Source organism: Scyliorhinus canicula, chromosome 4 (genome assembly GCF_902713615.1).
Source record: "Scyliorhinus canicula chromosome 4, sScyCan1.1, whole genome shotgun sequence".
Taxonomy (NCBI): Eukaryota; Metazoa; Chordata; class Chondrichthyes; order Carcharhiniformes; family Scyliorhinidae; genus Scyliorhinus; species Scyliorhinus canicula.
Genome location: NC_052149.1, coordinates 144760721 through 144786248, shown reverse-complemented (window position 1 = coordinate 144786248; position 25528 = coordinate 144760721). Strand labels below are relative to the sequence as shown.

General features: G+C 46.1%; 2 protein-coding genes across 2 annotated transcripts in view; one reads left to right on the top strand and one right to left on the bottom strand.

Moving 5' to 3' along the window:
- Positions 1-25528, bottom strand: part of LOC119965058 (dedicator of cytokinesis protein 2-like) — a 759716-nt gene that overhangs the window by 440338 nt on the left and 293850 nt on the right. The window contains exon 26 of the mRNA XM_038795299.1: positions 6215-6360. Within this exon, the coding sequence (XP_038651227.1) occupies positions 6215-6360 (146 nt within the window). The remainder of the gene's footprint in view (positions 1-6214; positions 6361-25528) is intronic.
- The window catches only part of LOC119965059 (INSYN2B protein-like), a 175775-nt gene that overhangs the window by 145239 nt on the left and 5008 nt on the right, over positions 1-25528 (top strand). The window lies entirely within an intron of this gene.

Below are 25528 nucleotides of genomic sequence, written 5' to 3'. Positions count from 1 at the left end.
GCCTACCATGGGGAACCTTATCAAATGCCTTACTAAAATCCATGTACACTACATCCACTGCTTTACCTTCATCCACATGCTTGGTCACCTCCTCAAAGAATTCAATAAGACTTGTAAGGCAAGACCTACCCCTCACAAATCCGTGCTGACTATCCCTAATCAAGCAATGCCTTTCCAGATGCTCAGAAATCCTATCCCTCAGTACCCTTTCCATTACTTTGCCTACCACCGAAGTAAGACTAACTGGCCTGTAATTCCCAGGGTTATCCCTATTCCCTTTTTTGAACAGGGGCACGACATTCGCCACTCTCCAATCTTCTGGTACCACCCCTGTTGACAGCGAGGACGAAAAGATCATTGCCAACGGCTCTGCAATTTCATTTCTTGCTTCCCAGAGAATCCTTGGATATATCCCGTCAGGCCCGGGGGACTTGTCTATCCTCAAGTTTTTCAAAACGCGCAACACATCTTCCTTCCTGACAAGTATCTCCACAAGCTTATCAGTCTGCTTCACGCTGTCCTCTCCAACAATATGGCCCCTCTCATTTGTAAATACTGAAGAAAAATACTTGTTCAAGACCTCTCCTATCTCTTCAGACTCAATACACAATCTCCCGCTACTGTCCTTAATCGGACCTACTCTCACTCTAGTCATTCTCATATTTCTCACGTATGTGTAAAAGGCCTTGGGGTTTTCCTTGATCCTACCCGCCAAAGATTTTTCATGCCCTCTCTTAGCTCTCCTAATCCCTTTCTTCAGTTCCCTCCTGGCTATCTTGTATCCCTCCAGCGCACTGTCTGAACCTTGTTTCTTCAGCCTTACATATGTCTCCTTCTTCCTCTTAACAAGACATTCAACCTCTCTTGTCAACCATGGTTCCCTCACTCGACCATCTCTTCCCTGCCTGACAGGGACATACATATCAAAGACACGCAGTACCTGATCCTTGAACAAGTTCCACATTTCACTTGTGTCCTTCCCTGACAGCCTATGTTCCCAACTTCTGCACTTCAATTCTTGTCTGACAGCATTGTATTTACCCTTCCCCCAATTATAAACCTTGCCCTGTTGCTCGCACCTATCCCTCTCCATTACTAAAGTGAAAGTCACAGAATTGTGGTCACTACCTCCAAAATGCTCCCCCACTAACAAATCTATCACCTGCCCTGGTTCATTACCAAGTACTAAATCCAATATGGCCTCCCCTCTGGTCGGACAATCTACATACTGTGTTAGAAAAGCTTCCTGGACACACTGCACAAACACTACCCCATCCAAACTATTTGATCTAAAGAGTTTCCACTCAATGTTTGGGAAGTTGAAGTCGCCCATGACTACTACCCTGTGACTTCTGCACCTTTCCAGAATCTGTTTCCCAATCTGTTCCTCCACATCTCTGCTGCTATTGGGGGGCCTATAGAACACTCCCAACAAGGTGACTGCTCCTTTCCTATTTCTAACTTCAACCCATATTACCTCAGTAGGCAGATCCCCCTCGAAAATGTTCCCTGTACCCTGCCTCCGCTGTAGGATTTAATCGCAGATGGGAAATTCCACCCATGGTTTTTGAAGGGAAGATGGCAAATTGGAGAAAGTGGAGTTGGAACCACAATTAGATCAGCCATGATATTATTGAATGGTGGAGCAAGCTCGAAGGTCTGAATAGTCTACTCCTGCACCTAAATCCTGTGAATTCACTGGGACATAAATTCAGGCAAGTTTCTGTTATAACTGTCTTTTCCTGGTCATTAGAGGAATTGAGAAGATTGTGATAAACCTTATTGTGAGACAACTGTGTGGTTTATTCTGTCGATGGAGCATAATGGGTCACTACAGTGTGCTGGGAAAGAGTCAGCATCTTCAAGATTGATAGGGAAGGGAGAAAATCACTAAGTCTCTTTTCTTCAGCAAAGGGAAGAGACAGCCAAGTTTGTGATGCAAATGGAGCCAAAATTACTCCCGTGTTCTCTAACATTTTTAATCCCCTCAATTTTTCTATTTCCCCGACTCCCTGCAACAGCTTTCCATTCTCATCAAGGTAACACATATCTGTGTTTTCAATTTACGTAATCAGAAAAAGAATGCTCTTTAAGCAAACAATATGGTCAGAAAACTCAGGGGAAATTAGTGAGTGGAACTGGGTTGGGAGCTGAAGTGAAGAAAACTTATTTTCTTAAAATAAACGACTGACCTGAGATTATTAGCAAGTCGGCCAGGCAGCATTAACCAATTTATTTGTGATTAAAATCCATGTGGTTTTAGAGGTATTAAATCATTCCTACACATTTGTTCATGATTCAGCAGAACAATAACCTGCACTGCCTGATTTGAGAAAATGATTTTTAACCTAATTTCTACTGTAGTTTTATTTAAACAGTGAATGTAAACTGCCTTAATTTTAAAGAAAAATAAAGGTTTGCATTTCAATCTCACCTTTCATAACCGCAGGATGCTCAAAGGCATTTTAAAACAAATCTTTCATGGGATGTGGACATCACTGGCAAGACCATCATTTATTGCCTACCCCTAATTGTCTTTTAATGAGTGACTTGCTAAGCCATTTCAGAAGGAAATTAATAGACACGAGTCACATGGAGCCTTACAGGGAAAGGACAGCAGATTTCCTTCTTCATGGGGTATAAGTGAACTAGATTGCTTTTCTTTTAACAACAATTCATAATAGTTCGCCTGGTCACATTACTGAGATTAACTTTACATTTATTAATTGAATTTAAGTTTCACTGGCTCCTTTGGGATTTGAACCATAACCCCAGAGCATTAGCCTAGGCCTCTGGATTACTAGCTCAGCAGAATTAACACTGCATCACTCTTGCACAGCCAATTAAGCCCCTTTTCAAAGTGTAGCCACTGTTGTAATGAAGGAAAATGAGACAGCCAATTTGCCCACAGTAAGGTTATTAATCATGCAGGAGCTTAAGCAACAGGGCTATTAGTCAATTTGAGATAGATGCAAGCACAACTCTGAATAAGGAGAGGGAAAACACTGGACCCGAGGAATGAAGAGAGGGGAAAACCCTGGACCCGAGGAATGAAGAGAGGGGAAAACCCTGAACCTTGATTTCCACCTTAGCTCTGAGGTCAATAGTTACAATAGCATCAGCGCCAAGTGGGAATGGAACGCTTCGAGGAATATCACACTGGGCGGCACGGTAGCACAGGTTAGCATATTGTTTCACAGCACCAGGGTCTAGCACCAGGGTCCCAGGTTTGATTTATGGCATGGGTCACTGTGCGGAATCCGTACATTCTCCCTGTGTCTGAGTGGGTTTCCTCCGGGTGCTCTGGTTTCCTCCCACAAATCCTCAAAGACGTGCTGTTAGGTAATATCGACATTCTGAAATCTCCCTCCCTGTGCCCGAACAGGTGCCGGAATGTGGGTATTTGGGGCCTTTCACAGTAACATCATTGCGGTGCTACAATAAAGGTTATTATTATTATTATACTTTGCCTTCACTAGCTAAACTATTTGAAGAGGGGCTGGTGCTGGTAACAGTCTCTATCTTAGTTAATCAGGTCTGGTGGATGGAAAATACTTTCTAAAATCTATCAGAGGTACACATGTGGGCTTTTAAATGATAATCCAGCTTTTCTGGGCTGCTGGCTGCCCTCATTCATATTTTGGTGTGTGAATGAGTTACCATTATACCATCCAGAGTGGGCATTAAACTCTGAAGCATGCAAGCTTTTGGGTTGATTAAGTTTTAACTGATGCCCCAATAAGTACATTTTACACTTTCAATCAATTTTATGGTGAAACAAAATCTGCTTTTGTGCTACTAAATCTTTGCACCATCAGGCCTTATATACCAAGGTCTTATGTCTCAATTCAATTCCAACCCTATTTTGTTTGAATTCATACCTTTCTTCAGAGTCAGCTTCTAGCTAACAGGCTTCATGTTGCCCATTCTGACAACTTTGTTTTTCAAGTTTTCATCCACCGTCATTCTTCAACCTCGCTGCTTCAGCCCTGATCATTTTCCAGTTCAGAATGGGATTTTCACTTCCACTTTGCTAGCCATGTTGCTCGTTAATATGGCCTCCCATGATAGACGGCATGATCTACTGGCCACATTACGCTTGAAAGGTAGCGTGGCACAGCATGGCCAGTAGATCATAGAATCATACAATTTACATCGCAGAAGGAATCCATTCGGCTCATCGAGTCTGCACCTGCCCTTGGAAAGAGCACTCTACTTAAGCTCACACCTCCATTTTATCCCCATAACCCCACCTAACCTTTTTTTTGGATTCTAAGGAGCAATTTACCATGGCCAATTCACCTAAACTGCACATCTTTGGACTGTGGAAGGAAACCAGAGCAACCGGAGGAAACCCACACAGACACGGGGTGAACATGCAGACTCCGCAAAGACAGTGACCCAAGCCGGGAGTTGAACCTGGGACCCTGGAGCTGTGAAGCAACAGTGCTAACCACTAATTGCTACCATGTCGCCCATGCCAGGAAATCCCTCTTCAGAGAAATACCCGGCTCGCCATGCCTCACGAGATCTAACGCGATCTTGCGAGATATCGCAATATGAATCCCGCCCATTGTAGGCGAAGACTAGAGTGGACAGTTGATGGAAACATCCTGTAATAATCACAGTCCAGAGTCTCCTCAGGATTTGGCTGTTAGATTCAGAGAGAATGGGATTAAGTTTAAACTAACCCACGAGACAAGGAAACCCACAGGATTGGTGCGCAATATTTGTCTCTTCCGATTTCACTGGAAAGGAAAGCCAGGATAGCTGGAGAACAAAAGTTGTACCCGATCCCTTCAGAAAGTCTTAAATGAAAGCAAACCACATTACTGCTCCAACTGGAGTCTTTATGAGAGATAACACAGAGGAAAGACCATTACTAAGCAAAAGACGAGATGGCAAAAAATAAGAGTCCTTCCTGCACCGAAAATATATTCAAATTAATTCTAGTCACAGTTGTGCTTAACTCCATAACCTCCTGATATTAGATATCCGTAACAGCCGTTCCCAATCCAGTAAAATCCACAGAAAACCCAATCCCACCTCATTTTGGCCTGAATTGAATCCTTCCAACACACTACAGGTTGCAAGGTAGGAAGATCTCTATCAAGTCATTATGACCTTCAGCAAAGACAGAAAGAAATGTTTAAAAGCCCACATGGAGAAAGTATATTAATCGGGCTTAGTGACAGCTTCTTGATGGCCTAAAGGAAGTTTCAGAGATTAAAATTGAATCCTTGAAGGAAGTATTAATTACTTCAAAAGCCACACATCCACTACTTTGGTTCAAATAAGAAGGAAAACACGATAGAGATGAAAAAAAGATAAAAAGTCTTTGGCCCATTAAAGCCTGTTCCTGTGATAATTCAACCCTTCCAGCTTAATAGGTTTGAATTCTGTGCCTGCCTAGCAGATTAGCTCAGACAGTTCTAACATATGTCCACTTGTTTCTATTCATGAAGTGCTCGGGTGGCTGCAGGGAGGGCACAGACTGATTATACACACCCCCACCCCGCAATTCAATTCTCACCCAACTTAAAATGGGCCCTTATGTAATGGGATGCTGTGGAAGTACATTTAAACGGCCAGTGCTTCACTTAGAATAATTCGAGATGTATACAATTCATGCAATCTCAGAGAGCATGGAGATTCAGTCATCAAGTGTGTTCTCGATACCAATAATGGTATGGGGATAGTATGGGAAGGTGGTGCAGTGGTTAGCACTGCTGCCTCACAGTGCCACGGACCTGGGTTCAATTATGACCTCAGATGACTGTGTGGAGTTGGCACACTCTCCCCGTGTCTGCGTGGGTTTCCTCTTGATGCTCCGTTTTCCTCCCCCAGTGCAAAGCTGTGCAGGTTAGGTGGATTGGCCATGTTAAATTACCCGTTAGTGTCCAAAGGTTAGGTGGGGTTACTGGGAGAGTGGGCCTAGGTCGGGTACACTTTCAGAGGGTGAGTGCAGACTTGATGAATAAGTGGCCTCCTTTTGCACTGCAGGGATTTTATGATTCTTTTATGACAGAGGTAGAAAATCAGCCATGATCTTGCTAAATGACAGAGCAGGCTCAAGAGGCTGAATGTTCTGCTCATGATCCTCTGTTCCTATTCAAGGTTTCGAAGACCAGTCTTCACCTTTACCACAGTACTCGCACCATCAATTATTGAATAACAGGGTTATTGTGCGGCAATCACAATCAGGATCTCCTACCACGTTAGGTTTGCTGAGGACCTCCAGGATGCTATTGAGTAACTCAATGCAGTACTTTAAATCCTGGTTCTGATGATGTTCATCTTTCTGCTGCAGTTGGCCCTTCAGTTCTTCAGTCATCATGGGAAGCAGTATGTCACGGCATTCTGTAAAAGAAGTGTGGAGACTACACTGAGAAATGTCAAGTGCAGGAAAAAAAACGACAGCTTGAGAATTAGAATACACATCCACATAATTATGGAGAATCAGTAAAAGTGGCCAGGCAGCTGTCGGCTTGCTTAAAATAATCCCCAACTAATGTCTTTCGGAGATGGGACTGCTCAGTCTGTTCTGTATTTGATTGCAGTCCCAAACCAATGTGGTTGTCTCTAGTGTTAAGTTGCTTGAGCACTTAAAAAAAAAGGCCTTTATTCACAATTTACACACAAACACACAAATTAGGAGCAGGATTAGGCCATTTGGCCCCTTGAGTCTGCTCCGTCATTCAATAAGATCACGGCTAACTTCATTGTGGCCCCAACATCACTTTCTGCCGATACCTGATAACCTTTAACTGTCTTGTTAGTCAAGAATCAATCTACTTCCACCCTAACAATATTCAATTCACCTATCTCCACTACTCTCTGGGGAACAAAGTTTCAAGGACTCATAACCTTCTGAGGGAAAAATATAATAATCCACGCAGACACAGGGAGAAGGTGCAGACTCCACACAGACAGTGACACAAGCCAGGAATCAAACCTGGGACCCTGGAGCTGTGAAGCAACTGTGCTACCATGCCGCCCTACTGATATTTCATGATGGTTCTTGGTTCGATTTCCAGCTTGGGCCACTGTCTGTGTGGAGTCTGCATGTTCTCCCTGTGTCTGTGTGGGTTTCCTCCGGGTGCTCCGGTTTCCTCCCACAAGTCCCGAAAGACGTGCTGTTAGGTAATTTGGACATTCTGAATTCTCCCTCTGTGTACCCAAACAGGCGGCGGAACATGGCGATGAGGGAATTTTCACAGTAACTTCATTGCAGTCTTAATGTAAGCCTACTTGTGACAATAAAGATTATTATAAATAAACAGTAATTGTGTTTAAACTTACAAACCTGGTGACTGTAATTATTGGGCAGCTAAGGGTCAAAGTCTTCAGGTACTTTTATAAGAATTATTGGTTAATTCACTTGTGTTGCGACTCTGGGACGAGTGGGCTGGAACTAACTGACCGCGCACTCGCCCAGGGTGTCATGACACAGGTATCAGTCGAGTGAATCTTCTCTGAACTGCTTTTAACGCATTTATACCTTTTCTTAAATAAGGAGGTGAAAACTGTACAGAGTACTCCACATGTGGTCTCAACAACAGCCTAACAACTGCAGCAAAATATCAAAATTTTTATATTCCATTTCCCAACAATAGACAACACCATTCCACTTGCCTTTGTAATCACTTGCTATATCTGTATATTAATTTTTTTGTGATCCATATACGACGGCACCCAGATCCCTCGGTGCCACAAGATTCTTGAGGATGCTTTCCATTTAAATAATCTGCTGCATTTCTATTCTTCTTGCAATGTGAACAAGTTCCATTTTCCCACATGCTACTCAATCTGTCAAATTTGTGCTCACTTTGGCCGATTCCTTCACAATTTATTTTCCCATCTCTCTTTGTGTCCTCTGCAAATTTAGCAACCATACTTTTATCCCAAGTTATTGAAGTAAACAGTAAATAGTTGAGGCCCCAGCATTGTTCCCTGTGGCAATTTGCATACAATTTATACCACTCGTCAAATTTTGCCAATCTGAAATGACCCATTTATGCCTATTTCCTGTGAGGTAACCAATCCTCTCTCCATGCTATTATGGATGATGATTGCTCTCAAAACCTGTCTTTTATCCACTCCTCTCCCTCAAACTAAAGTGAAATTCAAATTCAATCGTATCCTGATCACAACTATCTTGGTGTGCCTCCAAACTGAGGTCATTACATTAATCCTGTCTTATTGCACGTTATCAGATGTAGGCCAGGGTTCTCCGTTGCGGGTTCGCCCCATTACCGCTGCTAGCCAGGATGGAGAATCTGACGCTCAGTCAAATCTCCCGTTCACTGCACCGAGACCAGAGAATCCTGCTGGAATCACTCTTCATCAAAGCTGCAGGGAGGTAGAAATGTGATGGGTTCATCCCCATCCACCACCATCTTTATCCATCTGGCAGAACTTGTTTGCTCTGAACATTTTTTCTTTTATCTTGCCTCACTTTCTCCAAATAAAAGTTGTGGCTATGGGTATGTACGTGGGCCATAGTTATGCATGTCTTTTTGTGGTACATGTAGAATATTCCTTGTTCCAGTCACATTCAGGCCTCCTCCCACAACCCTTTCTCTGGCACTTTGATGACTGTATCGGTGCTGCCTCATGTTCTCGGCTGGATCTAGAAAAATGTATTAATTTTGCTTCAATTTCCTGCCCTCTCCCGTCTTCACATGGTCACATGGTCCACTTCCCTTCGTTGATTTCTTTGTTTCCATTTCTGGTAATAGACTGTCAACCAAGGTCCATTACAAACCCATCAACTCCCACAGCTGTCTCAACTACACCTCCTCGTACCTTTCGTTCTGCATGGACTTGTGTCCAAGTCTCTGTCGCGTTGCTCTGATGATACCAGCTACTATAATGGCACTTACAAAATGACTTCCTCTTTCCTCAGCCGAGGATTCCCCTACTGTGGTTAATAGGGCCCTCCTCAGCTCCTCTAAAACCCCAACACTTCATCCCCTTCCCAAGGCACCTTTGCGAGCACTCACAGGAGGTGTAACACCTGCCCCTTTACCTCCTCCCTCCTCATCGTTCAAAAGCCCAAACATTCCTTCCAGGTGAAGCAGCGATTTACTTGCACTTCTTTTAATATAGTCTATTGCATTCTCTGCTCACAATGCAATCTCCTCTACAGTGGGAAGACTAAATGCAGGTGACTGCTTAGCGGGACACCTTCATCATGTCTTCAAGTATGACACTGACCTTCTGGTGCCTGGCCATTTCAGTTCACCATCTTCCTCTCATGCCCAAATGTCCATCCTTGGCCTGCTGCAATGTTCCAAGAAGTGCAAGGCAACCTGGAGGAACAGCACCTCATCTTCTGATGAGGTGCTTTACAACCTCTGGACTTAACATGGAGTTCAATAACTTCAAACTATGAACTTTGTCCACCATTTTGATTCTCTCCTCTCCAACCACCAAGTGGCAGTCTGTATTTTGTTCTCATGTTTTGCTTTCAGACAGCGATGACCCTTTATGTACTATTAACACATTCTGCCATTTTACTTTCAGACAATGCTGACCATTATTCCACTACCTGCTTTACTCTCTACTATTATCATTATCACTCACATTTTCCTGTGTCCCATGACATATTTGTCATTTAATCTCTCCTGACTTCTAATCTATTGCTGACTTTATAGTTTGCTCCACCTGTCCTTCCCTCCCTTCTCATCAGTTTAAAACCCATCACATTTCTTCTGCTTTTCAGTTCTGAAGATCTAGGTCAGGCTCAAAGTTCTTGGTGGAATTTTCCCATTTTGTTCAGGCTCTGACTGAAAACCGGTGTATAGCTCTCCTGCTGCTCTGTCGACGAGATGTTGCGGCACCGTGAGAAAGAAAAATGAGTGGGCGGGGTTTACGCTGTCAGTCGGGTGGGCCGGGGCCTGATAGAGCTGGCAAGGTCGGCTCCACAGAAATCATGGCACCATCCATAAAGGATGGCCCGATCTACACAGAAAGAAACCCCACTTGCTCCCCACCATGGACATGGAGGAACCCCTCCCAAGCACGGGGGAATAGCTCACCCCAACACAAATTCGGGAGTCCATCCTGCCCTCCAGCACTCCAGTCTTGGGGGCAATCACCCCCCTCTCTGCCCACTGCTCTCCCCCAGCACTGTTTCATGGGGGGACTCACCCTTCTCCACAATCTCCCTCCTCTCCCCACCAGCACTGTAGTCTTGGAGGCAATTTACCCCCTCACAGGCATTAGTCCTCCCCCACACATATAAGGGGAGCCCCTCCCATGGGGCTGCCCAGAAGGTCCACCCTGGACACTGCCCCCTGGCACAGGTTGGTATTGCGAACCTTTACTGGGCTAGTGCCGGGCCACTGCCTGCGCATGTCCCTCTACTCCTGGGGGCTATACATACCTTTTCACCCTTGGGGGATCCCCTTAAATGATTCATGGTTTTAAATAGCTCTTGTAAACCTCATCATATGAATATTAAGTGAAGGTTCATGTGGCAGGGGCTCAGTAACTATATGTAAATGTATTAAAATGTATTACAATGAGGTTCTTGGCCTTTGTGGGCAGGAACCTCATTACATCACCAGCAACGGGTGTGGAAAATCAGGAAACATGATCTCGCCGGCGAGAATCGTGTTTCCTAACTCTTGGGATACTTTGCGCTTGCATCGCCATCCTCAAGAACGGCTAACGCGGGACTAAAACCACCCCCTTTTTTCTCTCTCCACAGATGCTGACAGACATGCTGAGTTTTTCCAGAAATTTCTGTTTCTATTTCAGATTTCCAGCATCTGCAGTAATTTGATTTTATTAACTTAAATCCAAGGCACATTCATATTACAATTTCACAAACATTTCCAGAAGAGAAAAGCTTTAGTCAGCGCTTAAACAACTTTCAGTAGATTCCAACTAGGCTTCGTTAAAATGATTTAAAGCTTCATCATTGGGCTGGCAACTATCTTCTGATTGCTGCTCGTACAAGTATAGTAACTCTCGGGCAGCACAAGTGGATAGCACTGTGGATTCACAGCGGCAGGGTTCCAGGTTTGATTCCCCGCTGGGTCACTGTTGTACGTTCTCCCCGTGTCTGCGTGGGTTTCCTCTGGGTGCTCCGGTTGCCTCCCACAGTCCAAAGACGTGCAGGTTAGGTGGATTGGCCATTCTAAATTGCTCTTAGTGACCAAAAGGTTATGAGGGGTTATTGGGTTACAGGGATAGGGTGGAAGTGAGGGCTTAAGTGGCTCAATGGGCCGAATGGCCTCCTTCTGCAGTGTATGTTCTATGTAAGTGCTTATGTTTTTGGAATTCTAATCGAGTGAAGGTAATTTCAAATACCAACATGGCCATTTGAGAATTTGAATTCAGTTGAATAAAAAATGTTTAGAAAAATAAGCTGCTGCCAGTAAAACAGCATTGCATTCCCCCGATGGGCTAAGCATGTTAAAATAATGAGTTGCTAAGGCATTCAGACCAGGTTAGACTTCTGGTCTTGGCTGTGTCAGTTCTCAGTTAGGGTAGCTGTTAAGTAGGCTCAAGAATTGGCTGCAGTACTATTTGGCAAGAGGAAAATTCAATGATTCCTGTTCCTAGTCAGTACACAGAACTCTCAACTGGGAATGTGAATGTGCAGGATTTCAGGCAAAAGAGACTCTGCCAATGATGGTTGAATAAAGAAGCTGTTACACTGTTTTTCTTTATCTGTTTATTAGTCTAACACCAGGAATGGGTGGATTGTCTCAAGAGGAAAGGTTGGAGAGATTATCCACTAGAGTGTAGAAGAGAAAGAGGCAACTTGAGCAAAACCTTTAAGATCCCAGGCGGTATTGGCAGGGTGAATGTGGAGAGGGTGTTTCCTCATGCGGAAGAATCTAGAACTAGGGTTATAAAAATACAGGGTCACTCATTTAAGACTGAGATGAGGAGGAACCTTTTCTCTCAAACAGTATTGAGTCTCTGGACCTCTCTTCTTCAGAAGGTAGCATGGTGGGGGCAGCATGGTAGAATGGTGGTTAGCACAATTGCTTCACAGCTCCAGGGTCCCAGGTTCGATTCCCGGCTTGGCTCACTGTCTGTGTGGAGTCTGCACATTCTCCCCGTGTGTGTGTGTGGGTGCTCCAGTTTCCTCCGACAGTCCAAAGATGTGCAGGTCACGTGGATTGGCCATGCTAAATTGCCCTTAGTGTCCAAAATTGGCCTTAGTGTTGGGTGGGGTTACTGGGTTATGGGGATAGGGTGGAGGTGTGGGCTTGGATAGGGTGCTCTTTCAAAAAAGAGCCAGTGCAGACTCGATGGGCCGAATAGCTTCCTTCTGCACTGTAAATTCTATGAAAATGCAGTGGAAGCAGAATCTTATTCAATGGCCTACATCTGCTTCTAATTTGTATGCTCGTATGTACATATGTTTATTCATTCACGGGATGCAGGCATCGCTGGTTAGGACAGCATATCCCGAATTGCCTTCCCACTTGGACAGTAGTGGGAAGTTTTGCATCGAGTCCGAGGACATAGGAGAAGCGCTAAATGAATATTTTTCGTCTGTATTCACACAGGAAAAAGACAGTATTGTCTGTATCTGAGATACAGGCTACTAGACTAGACGGGATTGAGATTCATAAGGAGGAGGTGTTAGCAATTCTGGAAAGTGTGAAAATAGATAAGTCCCATGGGCCGGATGGGATTTATCCTAGGATTCTCTGGGAAGCTAGGGAGGAGATTGCAGAGCCTTTGGCTTTGATCTTTGTGTCGTCATTGTCTACAGGAATAGTGCCAGAAGACTCGAGGATAACAAATGTTGCCCCATTGTTCAAGAAGGGGAGTAGAGACAACCACGCTAACTACAGACCAGTGAGCCTCACTTCTGTTGTGGGCAAAGTCTTGGAAAGGATTATAAGAGATAGGATGTATAATCATCTAGAAAGGAATAATTTGATTAGGGATAGTCAACACGGTTTTGTGAAGAGTAGTTCGTGCCTCACAAACCTTATTGAGTTCTTTGAGAAGGTGACCAAACAGGTGGACGAGGGTAAAGCAGTTGATGTGGTGTATATGGATTTCAGTAAAGCATTTGATAAGGTTCCCCATGGTAGGCTATTGCAGAAAATACGGAGGCATGGGATTGAGTGTGATTTAGCAGTTTGGATCAGAAATTGGCTAGCTGTAAGAAGACAGAGAGTGGTAGATGATGGGAAATGTTCAGCCTGGAGTTCAGCTACTAGTGGTGTACCACAAGGATCTGTTTTGGGGCCACTTCTGTTTGTTATTTTTATAAATGACCTGGAGGAGGGCGTAGGAGGATGGGTGAGTAAATTTGCGGATGACACTAAAATCGGTTGAGTTGTGGACAGTGTGGAAGGATGTTTCAGGTTATGAGGGACATAGATAAGCTGCAGAGCTGGGCTGAGAAGTGGCAAATGGAGTTTAATGCAGAAAAGTGTGAGGTGATCCATTTTGGAAGGAGTAACAGGAATACAGAGAATTCCTCAAAATATATCCCATTTGGCATGGTGATAGTGCCACACAACACAATGGAGGGGATCCTCAATATGAATATGGTACTTTGTCTCCACAAGGACTGTGCAGTGGACACTCCGTCATGAACAGATGCATCTGCGGCAGGCAGATTGGTGACAATGAGGTCAAATATGTTTTTCTTCTTGTTAGTTCCATCACCAGCTGCTGCAGACTCAGTCTGGCAGCTGTGTCCTTAAGGACTCAGTGATGCTTCCTAGCCACTCTTGACGATAGACACTGAAAGCTCCACCCAAAGTACCAGTACCTTGCCATCCTCAGTGCTTCATCCAACATGGAAGAGTGCGGATCCATCAACCTAGGGGTGGGCGAGGGGAGTGGTGTGGTATGTGGTAATCAGCAGGAAGTTTCCGTGCTCTTGATTATGTTAGGCTGTTGCTTGACTAGCCTGTGAGACAGCACTCCCAATATTGGCACAATCTTCCGGATGTTAATAAGGGGGAATTTTGCAGGGTCGACAGGGCTGGCTTTGCTGTTGTCATTTCTGATGCCGAGATCGATACCAGGTGGTCAGTACAGTTTCATTCATTTTGTAGACTTTGTAGTGGTTTTGTGCAACCGAGTGTTTTGCTAGGCCATCTCAGAGGGCATTTAAGAGTCGACTACATTGCTGTGGGTCAGGAGTCACATTGTAAAAACCTAACAGGTTTATGAATGTGTTATCGGACAGTAACCTGTCATCCTAGCCTGGTGTGATCTAAATGTGCTTCACAGATTCACTTAATGACCCACCAAGGTGGTTTACCATGTTACTCGGTTGTATTAAACTGCTATCTGCAACAGTTGCAAAAATACCCATACCAACCTTTCATGGGACAAGCAATAAATCCCAGTCTTGCCAGCACTGTCCACACTGTCCACATCGCAGGAAGGAATAATAAAACAATGGTAAGGGCAGGAGTGGGTCCAACAACACTCCATGATTGAATAGATGGACAACTCGGCTCACACATGAATCCTGGCCATTTGGCTACATTGCCAGCAAGTACCAGGGAATTAAACCCCAAGCATCAGGATTTCAGATGTGGGGCGGCATTCTCCCCTACCCGGCGTGACGGAGGGTGCCGGCGTAGGGGAGTAGCGCCAACCACTCAGGGGTCGGGCCTCCCCAAAGGTGGGGAATTCTCCCCACCTTTGGGGGCCAGCCCCGCGCCGGAGCGGTTTGCACCAGAAGACTGGCGCAAAAAACCGGCGCCCCCGGCAGCGGGGCTGGCCGAAAGGCTTTCGCCGGTCGGCGCAAGCGCCGACAGTGACGTCAGCGGCAGCTGGCTGCTGACGTCACTGCCGGCGCATGCGTGATGTGGGGTTCTCTTCCGCTTCCGCCATGGCGGAGGCCATGGCGGACGCGGAAGGAGAAAGAGTGCACCCAGGGCACTGGCCTGGAGTCTGAGCGGGGGGCCCCGATCGCGGGCCAGGCCACCGTGGGGGCACCCCCGGGGTTCGATCGCCCCCCCGCCCCCCCCAGGACCCCGGGGCCCGCTCACGCCGCTGATGCCGCCGTTCCAGAGGTGGTTTAAACCTCGGCGGCGGGAGAGGCCTCCCAGCGGCGGGACTTCGGCCCATCCGGACTGGAGAATCACCGCAGGGGCTTCTCCGATCGGAGTGGCGAGATTCCTGCTGCCGCCACTTCCCGGGTGGGGGAGAATCTCTGTCACGGCGGGGGCGGGATTTTCGGCGGCCCCAGGCGATTCTCCGACCCTGCTGGGGGTCGGAGAATTTCGCCCCAGGTCTGGAAAAGAATGGTTTTAAAAACCTGCCAGCTCTGAGGGCTGATTCGCAGCTGGTTTGTTTTCAGCCTTGTGAAGAGACGGAAGATAAATCATTCACAAACTCATTTATATTTTATATTGCAAAGATTTTACATTTACAACCAGGTACTTCAGGAACTTGCCTTGGAGGTCAACTTCAGAAAAGTTTTAAATTGTAAAAAATGCTGTTGAGTCCAGAAAATAATTAATGACACACTCGTTATTGCACAGTCTCTCATTCCCCTGATGCATTAAGCCAGTTAGAATAATGAGTGGTTAAGACATACAGACCAGGTTTGATCACTTCTTTTAGCTGATTCACAGATAGGGTAGCTGTTGAGGTCCATCCCTCCTAATTCCAATTCTCTTCCTGTATCTCATAGTGCACTAAGACAGACTTTCATCTGTTTCCATAGCTAGTAGCTTCAAGAATTGGCTGCAACACCATGGGCCGGATTCTCCAGTCGGCGACGCCAACATTTTGTCCGGCGACCAGTCGGAGAATCAAAGTTCCCGACCGAATCGGGGGCGGTGCCGCTTTTGCGATGCTCCGCCCTCTCCAAAGCACCGTATCCTCGGGATGTATCAACAGCCTCAGGACATTGCCTGAGGCCAGCCCCCCGATGTTCCGCCCCTGACCGGCCGTGTTCCTGACGGCTTTGGTCGCATGTGGACTCATCTGTCGGAAACTCGTGGTAGCGGATGCAGACTCAGTCCAGCGCTGCCACAGTCTGGGGACGGCCGATCCGCAGTCACGGGGGACCTTATCAGGGGCTGGGGGAACTGTGGGGGGGATGGTCCAGCGCATGGGAGCAGGCCAAAGGGGGGGCACTATTTCACGGGCCGGGTCTGCGAGCAGCATCAGCCATGTATCATGCCGTAGCCAATGAAGGCCGCCGCCGTGCATGTGCGCAGCCAGAGACCCGGTAATTCCCGGGGCGATATCGGCAGCTAGAGCCGGGTGCTTTACGCTACCAGCATGTTAGCCCCCAACCAAACGGAGGATCGGTGGCCGTTTACCCCATTTCTTACGGTGTAAAACGCCACCGTTCCCACGCCGGCATGGGGACATAGCCTCAGAATCAGAGAGAATGGTTAACCCCTTCAGGGGAGAGTGATCAACCCCTTCAGGGGAGTGTGATGAACACCTTCAGGAGAGTGTGGCCAACACCTTCTGAAATAGGTGACCAAAATGTTCAGAAGGCTTCAGTCAAGGAGACATAGTCAACACCTTCCGTGGATGAGGAGGGCAGGAAATGGATGCCAAGCAAATCATGAAAACAAATAAACAGGTTCAGTAATGTTGATCATGCATTCCTAGCCTGGAAATAATGATGTATTATTAATTTCACACTGTAGCAAAGTATTCAACAAACTAAAGCCAATAGAGCAGAAGTATCACTTTAGCACAGTGGGCTAAACAGCTGGCTTATAATGCAGAGTAAGACAGCAGCTCAATTCCTGTACCGGCCTCCCCGAACAGGCGCAGGAATGTGGCGACTAGGGACTTTTCACAGTAACTTCATTGAAGCCTACTTGTGACAATAAGCAATTATTATTATTAAATCTTATGCCACCAACTCAATCACAGCATGCAAATAAAACATTGTGTGGGATAAATAAGCATAGTTGCCGAGGTCCAAGCTCAGTGGGAGTCCGCAGTCTGGCCCATGTTGACCATTCTTCATGCAATCCTCGCCAAGCTTGTCAACCTAAGAGGGGCTTCACAGCCAAGCCTAGATTATTCCTGCTACACAGCAGCACAGTATTGCTGAGCAACTGTCCTTGCTCATGGAGTGGGAACCTGAACTTTCTTCCCCTCCCTATTCCAATATCACCCATGACAATTTCAGTGATCCTGTTACTGGGCCAATTAACTTAGCACAAGGCTAGGGACAAAACCGGGGGCCTCCTGGTTTGTGTGACGCATTATAAAACTCAGTGCATTTAAAAAGATAGCCATCTACAAATCACAGATCTGTACTCTTTTGACTTTCTGCCTCCAAGCTGCTCACTCAATAACGTGATTAACTAGTGCCTATGAAACCTTTGGCCATTCTGTGAAGTGAATAGGTGCGGGCTACACAATCACAGTTTTCACACAGAAAGAGAGCAGTGCAAATTGTTCCGTGTTTTCACCTGCTCTTTGCTATAATAATGGCCTTGGGGTGCCACGCACTATGCAGGTCAAGGTCTGGAGACTGGATTCATGTCTTGGGGATGGAAGGGCGGGTGGGAAGAACATTCAAGGGGAACCACCATTGATTATTTAATTGTATCCATTCACAGAAACAAGGAAGAGTGGAGCCTGCATGGTGTAGGCAATGGTGTCTTCTTCATAGCTTTGATTAGATTGAGGAGAAGAAGAATCCATCACCGATTGTCACAGCTCGGAGAAGACCATTGGCTTGATGAGCAAGAGCCAGTTGGGCCCCAGGAAGACCCAGGTACCGATGAGAAGGGGCCATATCCACAAAGACACATGGTGGACCAAGGATCTACAGAATACACAGCTCATATATGGAGATGAGAAAAAGACAGTGCAGCAGGTGTTATCACTTGTCTGGAGATGTATTAGCTCATGTTTGTCACATTCTCTACAAGGAACACATGCCACACAGGCTTGGAGAATATACAATGTCAGCTACTTTGAAGGTTATCACTGCACTGAATGGGCGCGATTCTCCGCTCCCCATGCCGGGTGGGAGAATCGCGGGAAGGCCGTGTGAATCACGCCACGCCGCCCTTGCACCCCCCGCGATTTTCCCACCCCCCCCCCCCAAAATGACGTGCCGCGTTTTGCGACACGCCGCTCGGAGAATCGCCGCTCGCCGTTTTTCCCGGCAACCGGCGATTCTCCGGCCCGGATGGGCTGAGGGCCTGACGACCCCGACCGGTTCACGCCGGCGGCAACCACACCTGGTCGTTGCTGGCGTGAACATCGCGCGACAGGTAAGTGTGGGGCCTGTGGGGGGCGGAGAGAGGATCGAGCACCATGGGCATGCTCGTGAAGTGACTGGCCCGCGATCGGTGCCCACCGATCGTCGGGCCGGCATCTCTAAGAGACGCACTCTTTCTCCTCTACCGCCCCGCAAGATCAAGCCGCCACGCCTTGCGGGGCAGCGGAGGGAAAGACGGCAACCGCGCATGCGCGGGTTGGAGCCGGCCAACCTGCTCATGCGCGGCTGACGTCACTTAGGCGCCGTCAGCCGCATCATTCTCGGCGCGCGCTTTGACGCAAGCGTCAAGGCCTGGCGCCCGAGATTCGCACAATGCCGCTCCTAGACCCCGGGGGGGGGGGGGGGGGGGGGGGGAGAATAGGGGGCAAGGAGCGGCCTCCGACGCCGGAGTGAAACACTCCGGGTTTCACTCCGGTGTCGGCCGTTGCGGAGAATCATGCCCAATGTCTTTGCCTGCAGATCCTTCCAGGGCTCTATTGGGATCTTTGTGTTAACTCACATTCAGCGACACACAAATGCATAAGGGAGGTGATTAATGCTCACCATTACATGCATTTTGGTGAAGCAAGCCAAGCTGCCAGAGATGAGGGGTCATTACAATCTCAGGTTTCCCACAAGTGCAGGATGCAATTAATTGCATCTATGTGGCCTTGAGAGCTCCCTGGCAGCAGCCTGTGAGATTCATTAACAGAAAAAGATTTTGCTCCCTAAACATCCCACTCATTTGATCACATAAAGCAGATCCAGCATGTTTGTGCTGCGTGCTTTCTTACACTCTTACACTTTGAGCAACTCACAGGTGCCAAAAGTACGTGAAGGAGCTCAGCACTTAGGGTTGGCCACTCAATGATTTAAAAAAAAATAATTATAGAGGACCCAATTCATTTCTTCCAGTTCAAGGGCAATTTAGTGTGGCCAATCCACCTAGCCTGCACATCTTGGGGTTGAGGGGGCGAAACCCACGCAAACACGGGGAGAATGTGCAAACTCCACACAGACAGTGACCCAGAGCCAGGATCAAACCTGGGACCTCGGTGCCATGAGGCAACAGGGCTAACCCACTGCGCCACCGTGCTGCCCTGGCTACTCAATGATAAGGGGTAACCCCACAAGACATGGCCAATGACGTCCATTTGCCGTCCATAGAATGCATTGGAGGAGAGATACAATGCTGCACATTCAACCACAAGACCCTTAATAGAGCAAAATATTGGCCTCTTAAAGACGTAGTTCCAATGTTTGGACTTTTCAGGCGAGGCTCTCCAATACCGCAGAGGATGCCCTGCATCATTGTTGTTTGCTGTGCCCTACACAACCTAGCACCATAAAGGGTGGATGTGTGCCACAGGGAGATATGGAGGAACTGGACATCTCTTCGGGCGAGGTCGACTTTGAAAAGGGTGAATCTTAAAGAAGGTGGTGATTCAGACAAGCCACATGAGGAGGCCATTGCATGGGCACAACATGGCAGATATGCCTCAGAGGACATCATAACTACAAGATTCCAGGAGGAATAAGGTGAACATAAGTTGGTAGGAGTACAGTTTTCATCATGCTTCAATGCAGGGAAGCAACAGCATCTTCATTGTCATCACATGTCATGAAAGGTCAACAATCTCACAATGAATACAGTGGAGACATGAGTCACCTTCTGCCCTAACAATGGGATCATCCTTGAAGATGCAGTAGCTTCGGGACTATGTGGCTGGAGTGGAATGTGATTAGCACTCCACTAGTACAAATCCCTAAGCAATTACTTATAGTGCAGTCCGTTGAATCATGGCGACAACAAGTCAATGGACATAGCAGCTACCAAGCAGGTGAGTTGACATTGCCCACATGGATGAACTCATACCAGCATGGCAGCAGTTTAGTACGGAAGTACTAACGAGCAAAAACATTTGTCAATAGTTAGCCAAAAGAGAAAAACTCAGCAGGCCTGGCTGCGAGACCTGCTGAGGTTTTCCAATATTTTCACTTTTGGTTTCAGATTCCAGCATCCGCAGTAATTTGCTTTTATGTCAATAGTTAGCGCTTGACCGCCTCAAGAGGGAGCAGAGTCTGGATAGCACCATCTCTCCAAAAACTAGCTTTGATTGATGAAAAATGCATCATCTTGCTACCGGGGCCCAATAAGCCTTCAGAAATCACGGCTCAGTGATCTGTTAATCGACAGCATGCTGGCAAAGCTGCGAGTTATGTTTGCATTGTTCTCACAGACAGCAGTTCAGCTGGACCATGGTTTGACTATTTACAATGCAGGACCTGCATTTGTTGAAAGCCTGCCATGTGGATGCTTTGCATTACCTCGGCATGAGAGAGAGATGTGACCCAGCCAATATTGGCACAGCAGACATGGCAGCTTCTTCCCTTCATAGATCCTGCTGACTCAGGAAATGTGCCAAAGCATCGCTTTACGAGCATGACAGTCCTCAATATTGTCCAGCTCATAAAGCCCAATCCATTTCGTATACCTGAAGTTCATGAATGTACAATCATGCAATGGATTTCAGATCGAGTTACATACAATGCCTTTACAGAAGGATCACGTAAAGCACTGCTCCGGGAAATAAGAATGGAATAATGTTCAGACTTAAATGAGGGCATGGAAACACACTGCAGGGAGTCATGAAAGCCTATGATGCTTGGCAATCAATATTACATTTCCCAAAAGCTCACTGTCATAAAATAAACGCCATTGGAAAGTACTCTTTGGGAAAACGATTCTAATGTCTGTCACGGGCAGCATGGTAGCACAGTGGTTAGCACTGTTGCTCTACAGCTTCAGTGTCCCTGGTTTGGTTCCTGGTTTGGGCCACTGTTTGTGTGGAATCTTCACCTCTCCCCGCGTCTGCGTGGGTTTCCTCCGGGTGCTCCGGTTTCCTTCTACATTCCAAAGATTTGCATGTCAGGCGGATTGGCCATGCTAAATTGCCCCTAGTGCCCAAAAAAGGTTAGGTGGGGTTACTGGGCTACGGGGATAGGGTGGAAGTGTGGGCTCAGGTGGGGTGCCCTTTCCAAGAGCCGGTGCAGACTCGATGGGCCAAATGGCCTCCTTCTGCATTGTAAATTCTATGAAAAGTAAGATCCTCACAGGTAAGGAGAGGATTTCATCAGAATGAACGCACACCACTGACATTGCACACTCATAACCCTCTTGCAGACACCGAATGAAACTAGCTTCTGTAGTTCAGCATCATGCAATGGGGGAGAGGGAAATAAGAATGGAATAATGTTCAGACTTAAATGAGGGCATGGAAACACACTGCAGGGAGTCATGAAAGCCTATGATGCTTGGCAATCAATATTACATTTCCCAAAAGCTCACTGTCATAAAATAAACGCCATTGGAAAGTACTCTTTGGAAAAATGATTCGAACGCCCGTCATGACAACTACTTATGTCCTCCACAAACAACATATTTCAGTGCGCCAGTATCAGGAGAATGACATGGCTTGATGAGAAAATCTTCTGAGGCCAAACATTATCTGCCTGAGATTTAAGGGTCACAGATGTATTGACTCACCACCATTCACACATGTAAATGTGCCTTTATTGATGCTGCAGATGCAGAAATAAATGTTGCTCACTGTGATAAGATTGTGTCAGACTTAATACAATTGTGGACCCAGATAGGACACATTTCAATGGGTATATTTTGAATCTCTGAGTGTATGCACAACCTTGCAACACATCAATTAGTCATTAAATACCTGAGGCTTGGAGATGGCTCACCCACCTGGAAGCAAAGTCGGTGGAAAGCCATCTTGTTTCAGCCCAGCCAATCCTGCAGACATTGTGTGCCATAGGTGGGCTAAATACCCTGCCAGTTGGACTTCTGCCCCTCACTAGGGACCAATCACGTCCTAGGAAGCTGCTAGAATATCAGATTGGCCAAAAGTACCAGCATTCCCAGCAACACCAAGAGCACATTAGCTCTAGCGAAAAAGGCCCAATGGATCCTGGAGCAAGGCAAGTCTGGAGTATTTGGCAGGGAGGGGTTAGCCTGCTTTGGAAGAGGAGGGGAGTTGAGCATGTGGTGGTGGGTTTTGGTGAGCTGCGAGTAGAAAGAAATGGGGGTACTGTCTGAGGGGGGCTGGCACCCCCTGATGTACAAAGGATACCCCTCTGGCAAAAAATAGTGCCCTCCTTCCTTCGCGCCCTTTAGATTTAAAAAAATTGGTCTGCCCATTCCTATCCAACTACAAACAGCAACCATATTATGGCATGTGCATCATATTATCAGGGTCCTTTGGCTTGTTAACAAACACAATTGACCCTTGATTATTTCTGTAAATATGGCTGGCCTTGTCCCGGATTTGGCATCTGCCCAACTATGGTTTTATGATCAGCATATCACATTAAAAAGACTGAAATGTTTCCCTGATTGCAAGTTCTTTAAGATGATGTACCTGATGTGCATAAATGATGGTTTACTGAAATGAAACTTATATTTTGACACTCAAAGAACGTTTTCTCGGGCCTGGATTATTTGCACTGATTTCCATATACACCAGTCATTAAACATGGAACACATCAGTTACTTGGGTTGATACATTTAAAGAAAGAATATAAAAGCAAAGAGATCATGCTGGGAATTTACAATGTTGGGGTCTTAACAGGAGCAATTCTGGGTACCACACTGCAGAAAAGATGCCTAGGCCTCAGAAAAGGTATAGAGGAAGTTTACTGGGACATTGCCAGAGATGAAAAACATCATTTGCGAGGAGAGATGGAAAAAAATAGGATTGTTCTCCTTGGAAAAGAGCGAATTAACAGGTGAACCTAACTGAATAGGGGGTGGAATATTCCAGCCCTTCCCGTTGGCAAGATCTTCCCGACCCACTGATAATGACTCCACTCGCAGGTTCCCCGGCAGCAGAGGGCCTGAACCACTCAAAATGCCATGGATCTCGGTGAGACTGGAAGATCCCCAGCAGCCACTGGTGAGCTGCCTCAGCCATCGGAAAACATGCCGTGGGGGAGGGTTGCAAAAAAACCCTGTCCTCTAAGTTGTGGTGTCTTTGATAAGGAGTAGATAAGGAAAAGCTGTTCATCAGGGCAGGTGGATCAGGAACCAGGGGCTGTAGGCATAAAATCTGGAGAAGAGATGAGGAAAATAATTTTCACCCAGAGTGTTGTCAGAATCTGGAATGGTCTCCCAAAACAGGTGGCGTAAGCTCATTCCGTAAGTAATGCAAAAAAAAGAGTTGGATAGTTTCTGGGTGATGAGAACTACAATGAGGATGTGGGGTCGGGATAACTGCTCTTTCAAAGGCCCAGCGCAGACATAACAGGGCAAATTACCTCCTTCTGTGCTGTTAAGTTTCTACAATTACATAATTTAAGAGTCTTTGGATGTTTCATTGCATTATAGATGCTATAGAAATGTAAATTGTTGTTAGCGTTGAATCACAAGTGAATAGATTTATTAAAAGACAAAATCAACTTACATTCAGCAACTTTTGAATCTCACTGAGACGGCCCTGTACAGTGATGAGCCTGTCCCTTTTGGATCTAAGCAATTAGTTAATTGGATCATTGACTCTTTGCTTATTATCATCAGAGACATTACTTAGTATTTAGATTAAGGCTTCTCATGTTCTTAAGATGCCCCACCGTGTGTTACAGTCAATGAATTACTTTAGAATTAAATAACTGGCTTGTTAAGCAAGCACAACAGCTTGTGCACAACAGGGTCACTCAAACAACAATGGGATGAATGACCTATTCATTTGATTCTTGTTTGTGTTGGATGATGGAGGACTGCTGCCCAGAAAAACTGCTTGCTCATCTCTCAATAGTGTCATGGGATTATTTATGTCCACCTAAAGCAAAATAATAGCTCTCCTTGATTGACCCATTTCTCTCCAAATTGAAGTTTATTTTGTCTTCCATAATGGTTCCCAATAACTTCCCTGCCACATAAATTTAGATCCAATTTGCATTCAGAGTAAATCACATTTGCATGATCTGTTCCGCTAGTTTTAAAAACATGAAACTAGAAGCAATTCCTGTTCACCAAGTTGGGTTAGGACCCAGAGTGAATTAATCAACAATATGAGATTCCACTCATTGTGCTTGTTTGAAGTGTAAAGAGGGAGAGGAGACTTGATCAAAACCTTTTAGACTTTGAGGGGTCTTGACAGGGTGGATGTGAAGAGGGTGTTTCCTCTTGTGGGAGAATCTAGAACCAGGAGGTCACTGTTTAAAAATAAGGGGTCGTCCACTGAAGACAGAGATGGTGGAGGCAGAATCTTTGAATACTTTTCAGGCAGAGTTAGAGAGATTCTTAATTCTTAAGTGTGTGAAAGGTCACTGTAGGCAGGAATGTGGAGTTGAGGTTACAATCAGAGGAGCCATGATCTTATTGAATGGCAGATCAAGCTCGAGGGACCAATTGGCCTACTGCTCCTATTTGGATTTTCCAGCCCCATTCACCCAGCAACCGGAGAATCCTGCCCGAAGTCAATGGGCTTCTCCATTGTCCACGTCTCGCCCGTGGCATTCTTACAGTGGGCAGGGCGGAAGAATCCAACCTCATATATATGTATGTTCTGATGAAGGCCTCCAGGAAAGCTCCATAACTAAGCTGCAACTTAAGGATAACAAAAGAATATTTAAAAATCTTTTGAGTGCAATTTTTAAAAGTGAATTTTCATATCTATGTATTGGGTTACTCGAATGTAGTGGATAGGCACTGATTAGTGGATAGGCAGCATGATAGCATAGTGGTTAGCACAGTTGCCTCACAGCTCCAGGGTCCCAGGTTCAATTCCCGGCTGGGTCACTGTCTGTGCGCAGTCTGCACGTTCTCCCTGTGTGTGCGTGGCTTTCCTCCGGGTGCTCCGGTTTCCTCCCACAGTCCAAAGATCTGCATGTCAGGTGGATTGGCCATGCTAAATTGCCCTTAGCGTCGAAAATATGTTAAGTGGGCGTTACTGGGTTACAGGGATAGGGTAGATGCGTGGGCTTCAGTAGGGTACTCTTTGTAAGGGCCGGTGCAGGCTCGATGAGCCGAATGGCCTCCTTCTGCACTGTAAATTCTATGATTAAATTGCTTATATTTTGTGAAAAACCTATTTCCATTCGTTTTCATCCAACTTCACCATTACTACAGTTAAATGTATGAGAAAAAGTTTTAAAATCAGTTGTTCTCAAAAAGAATGATATTTTAAAACACTGCATAGCAGATTTTCCATTCGACAAATGAGTTTGAGCGAGACTCGGGTGGGGGTAAGCAAACAGTTTTCAAAATGCATGCAATTTTCTTCAATTGCCCCCAAATGAAAACCTGTACCCATC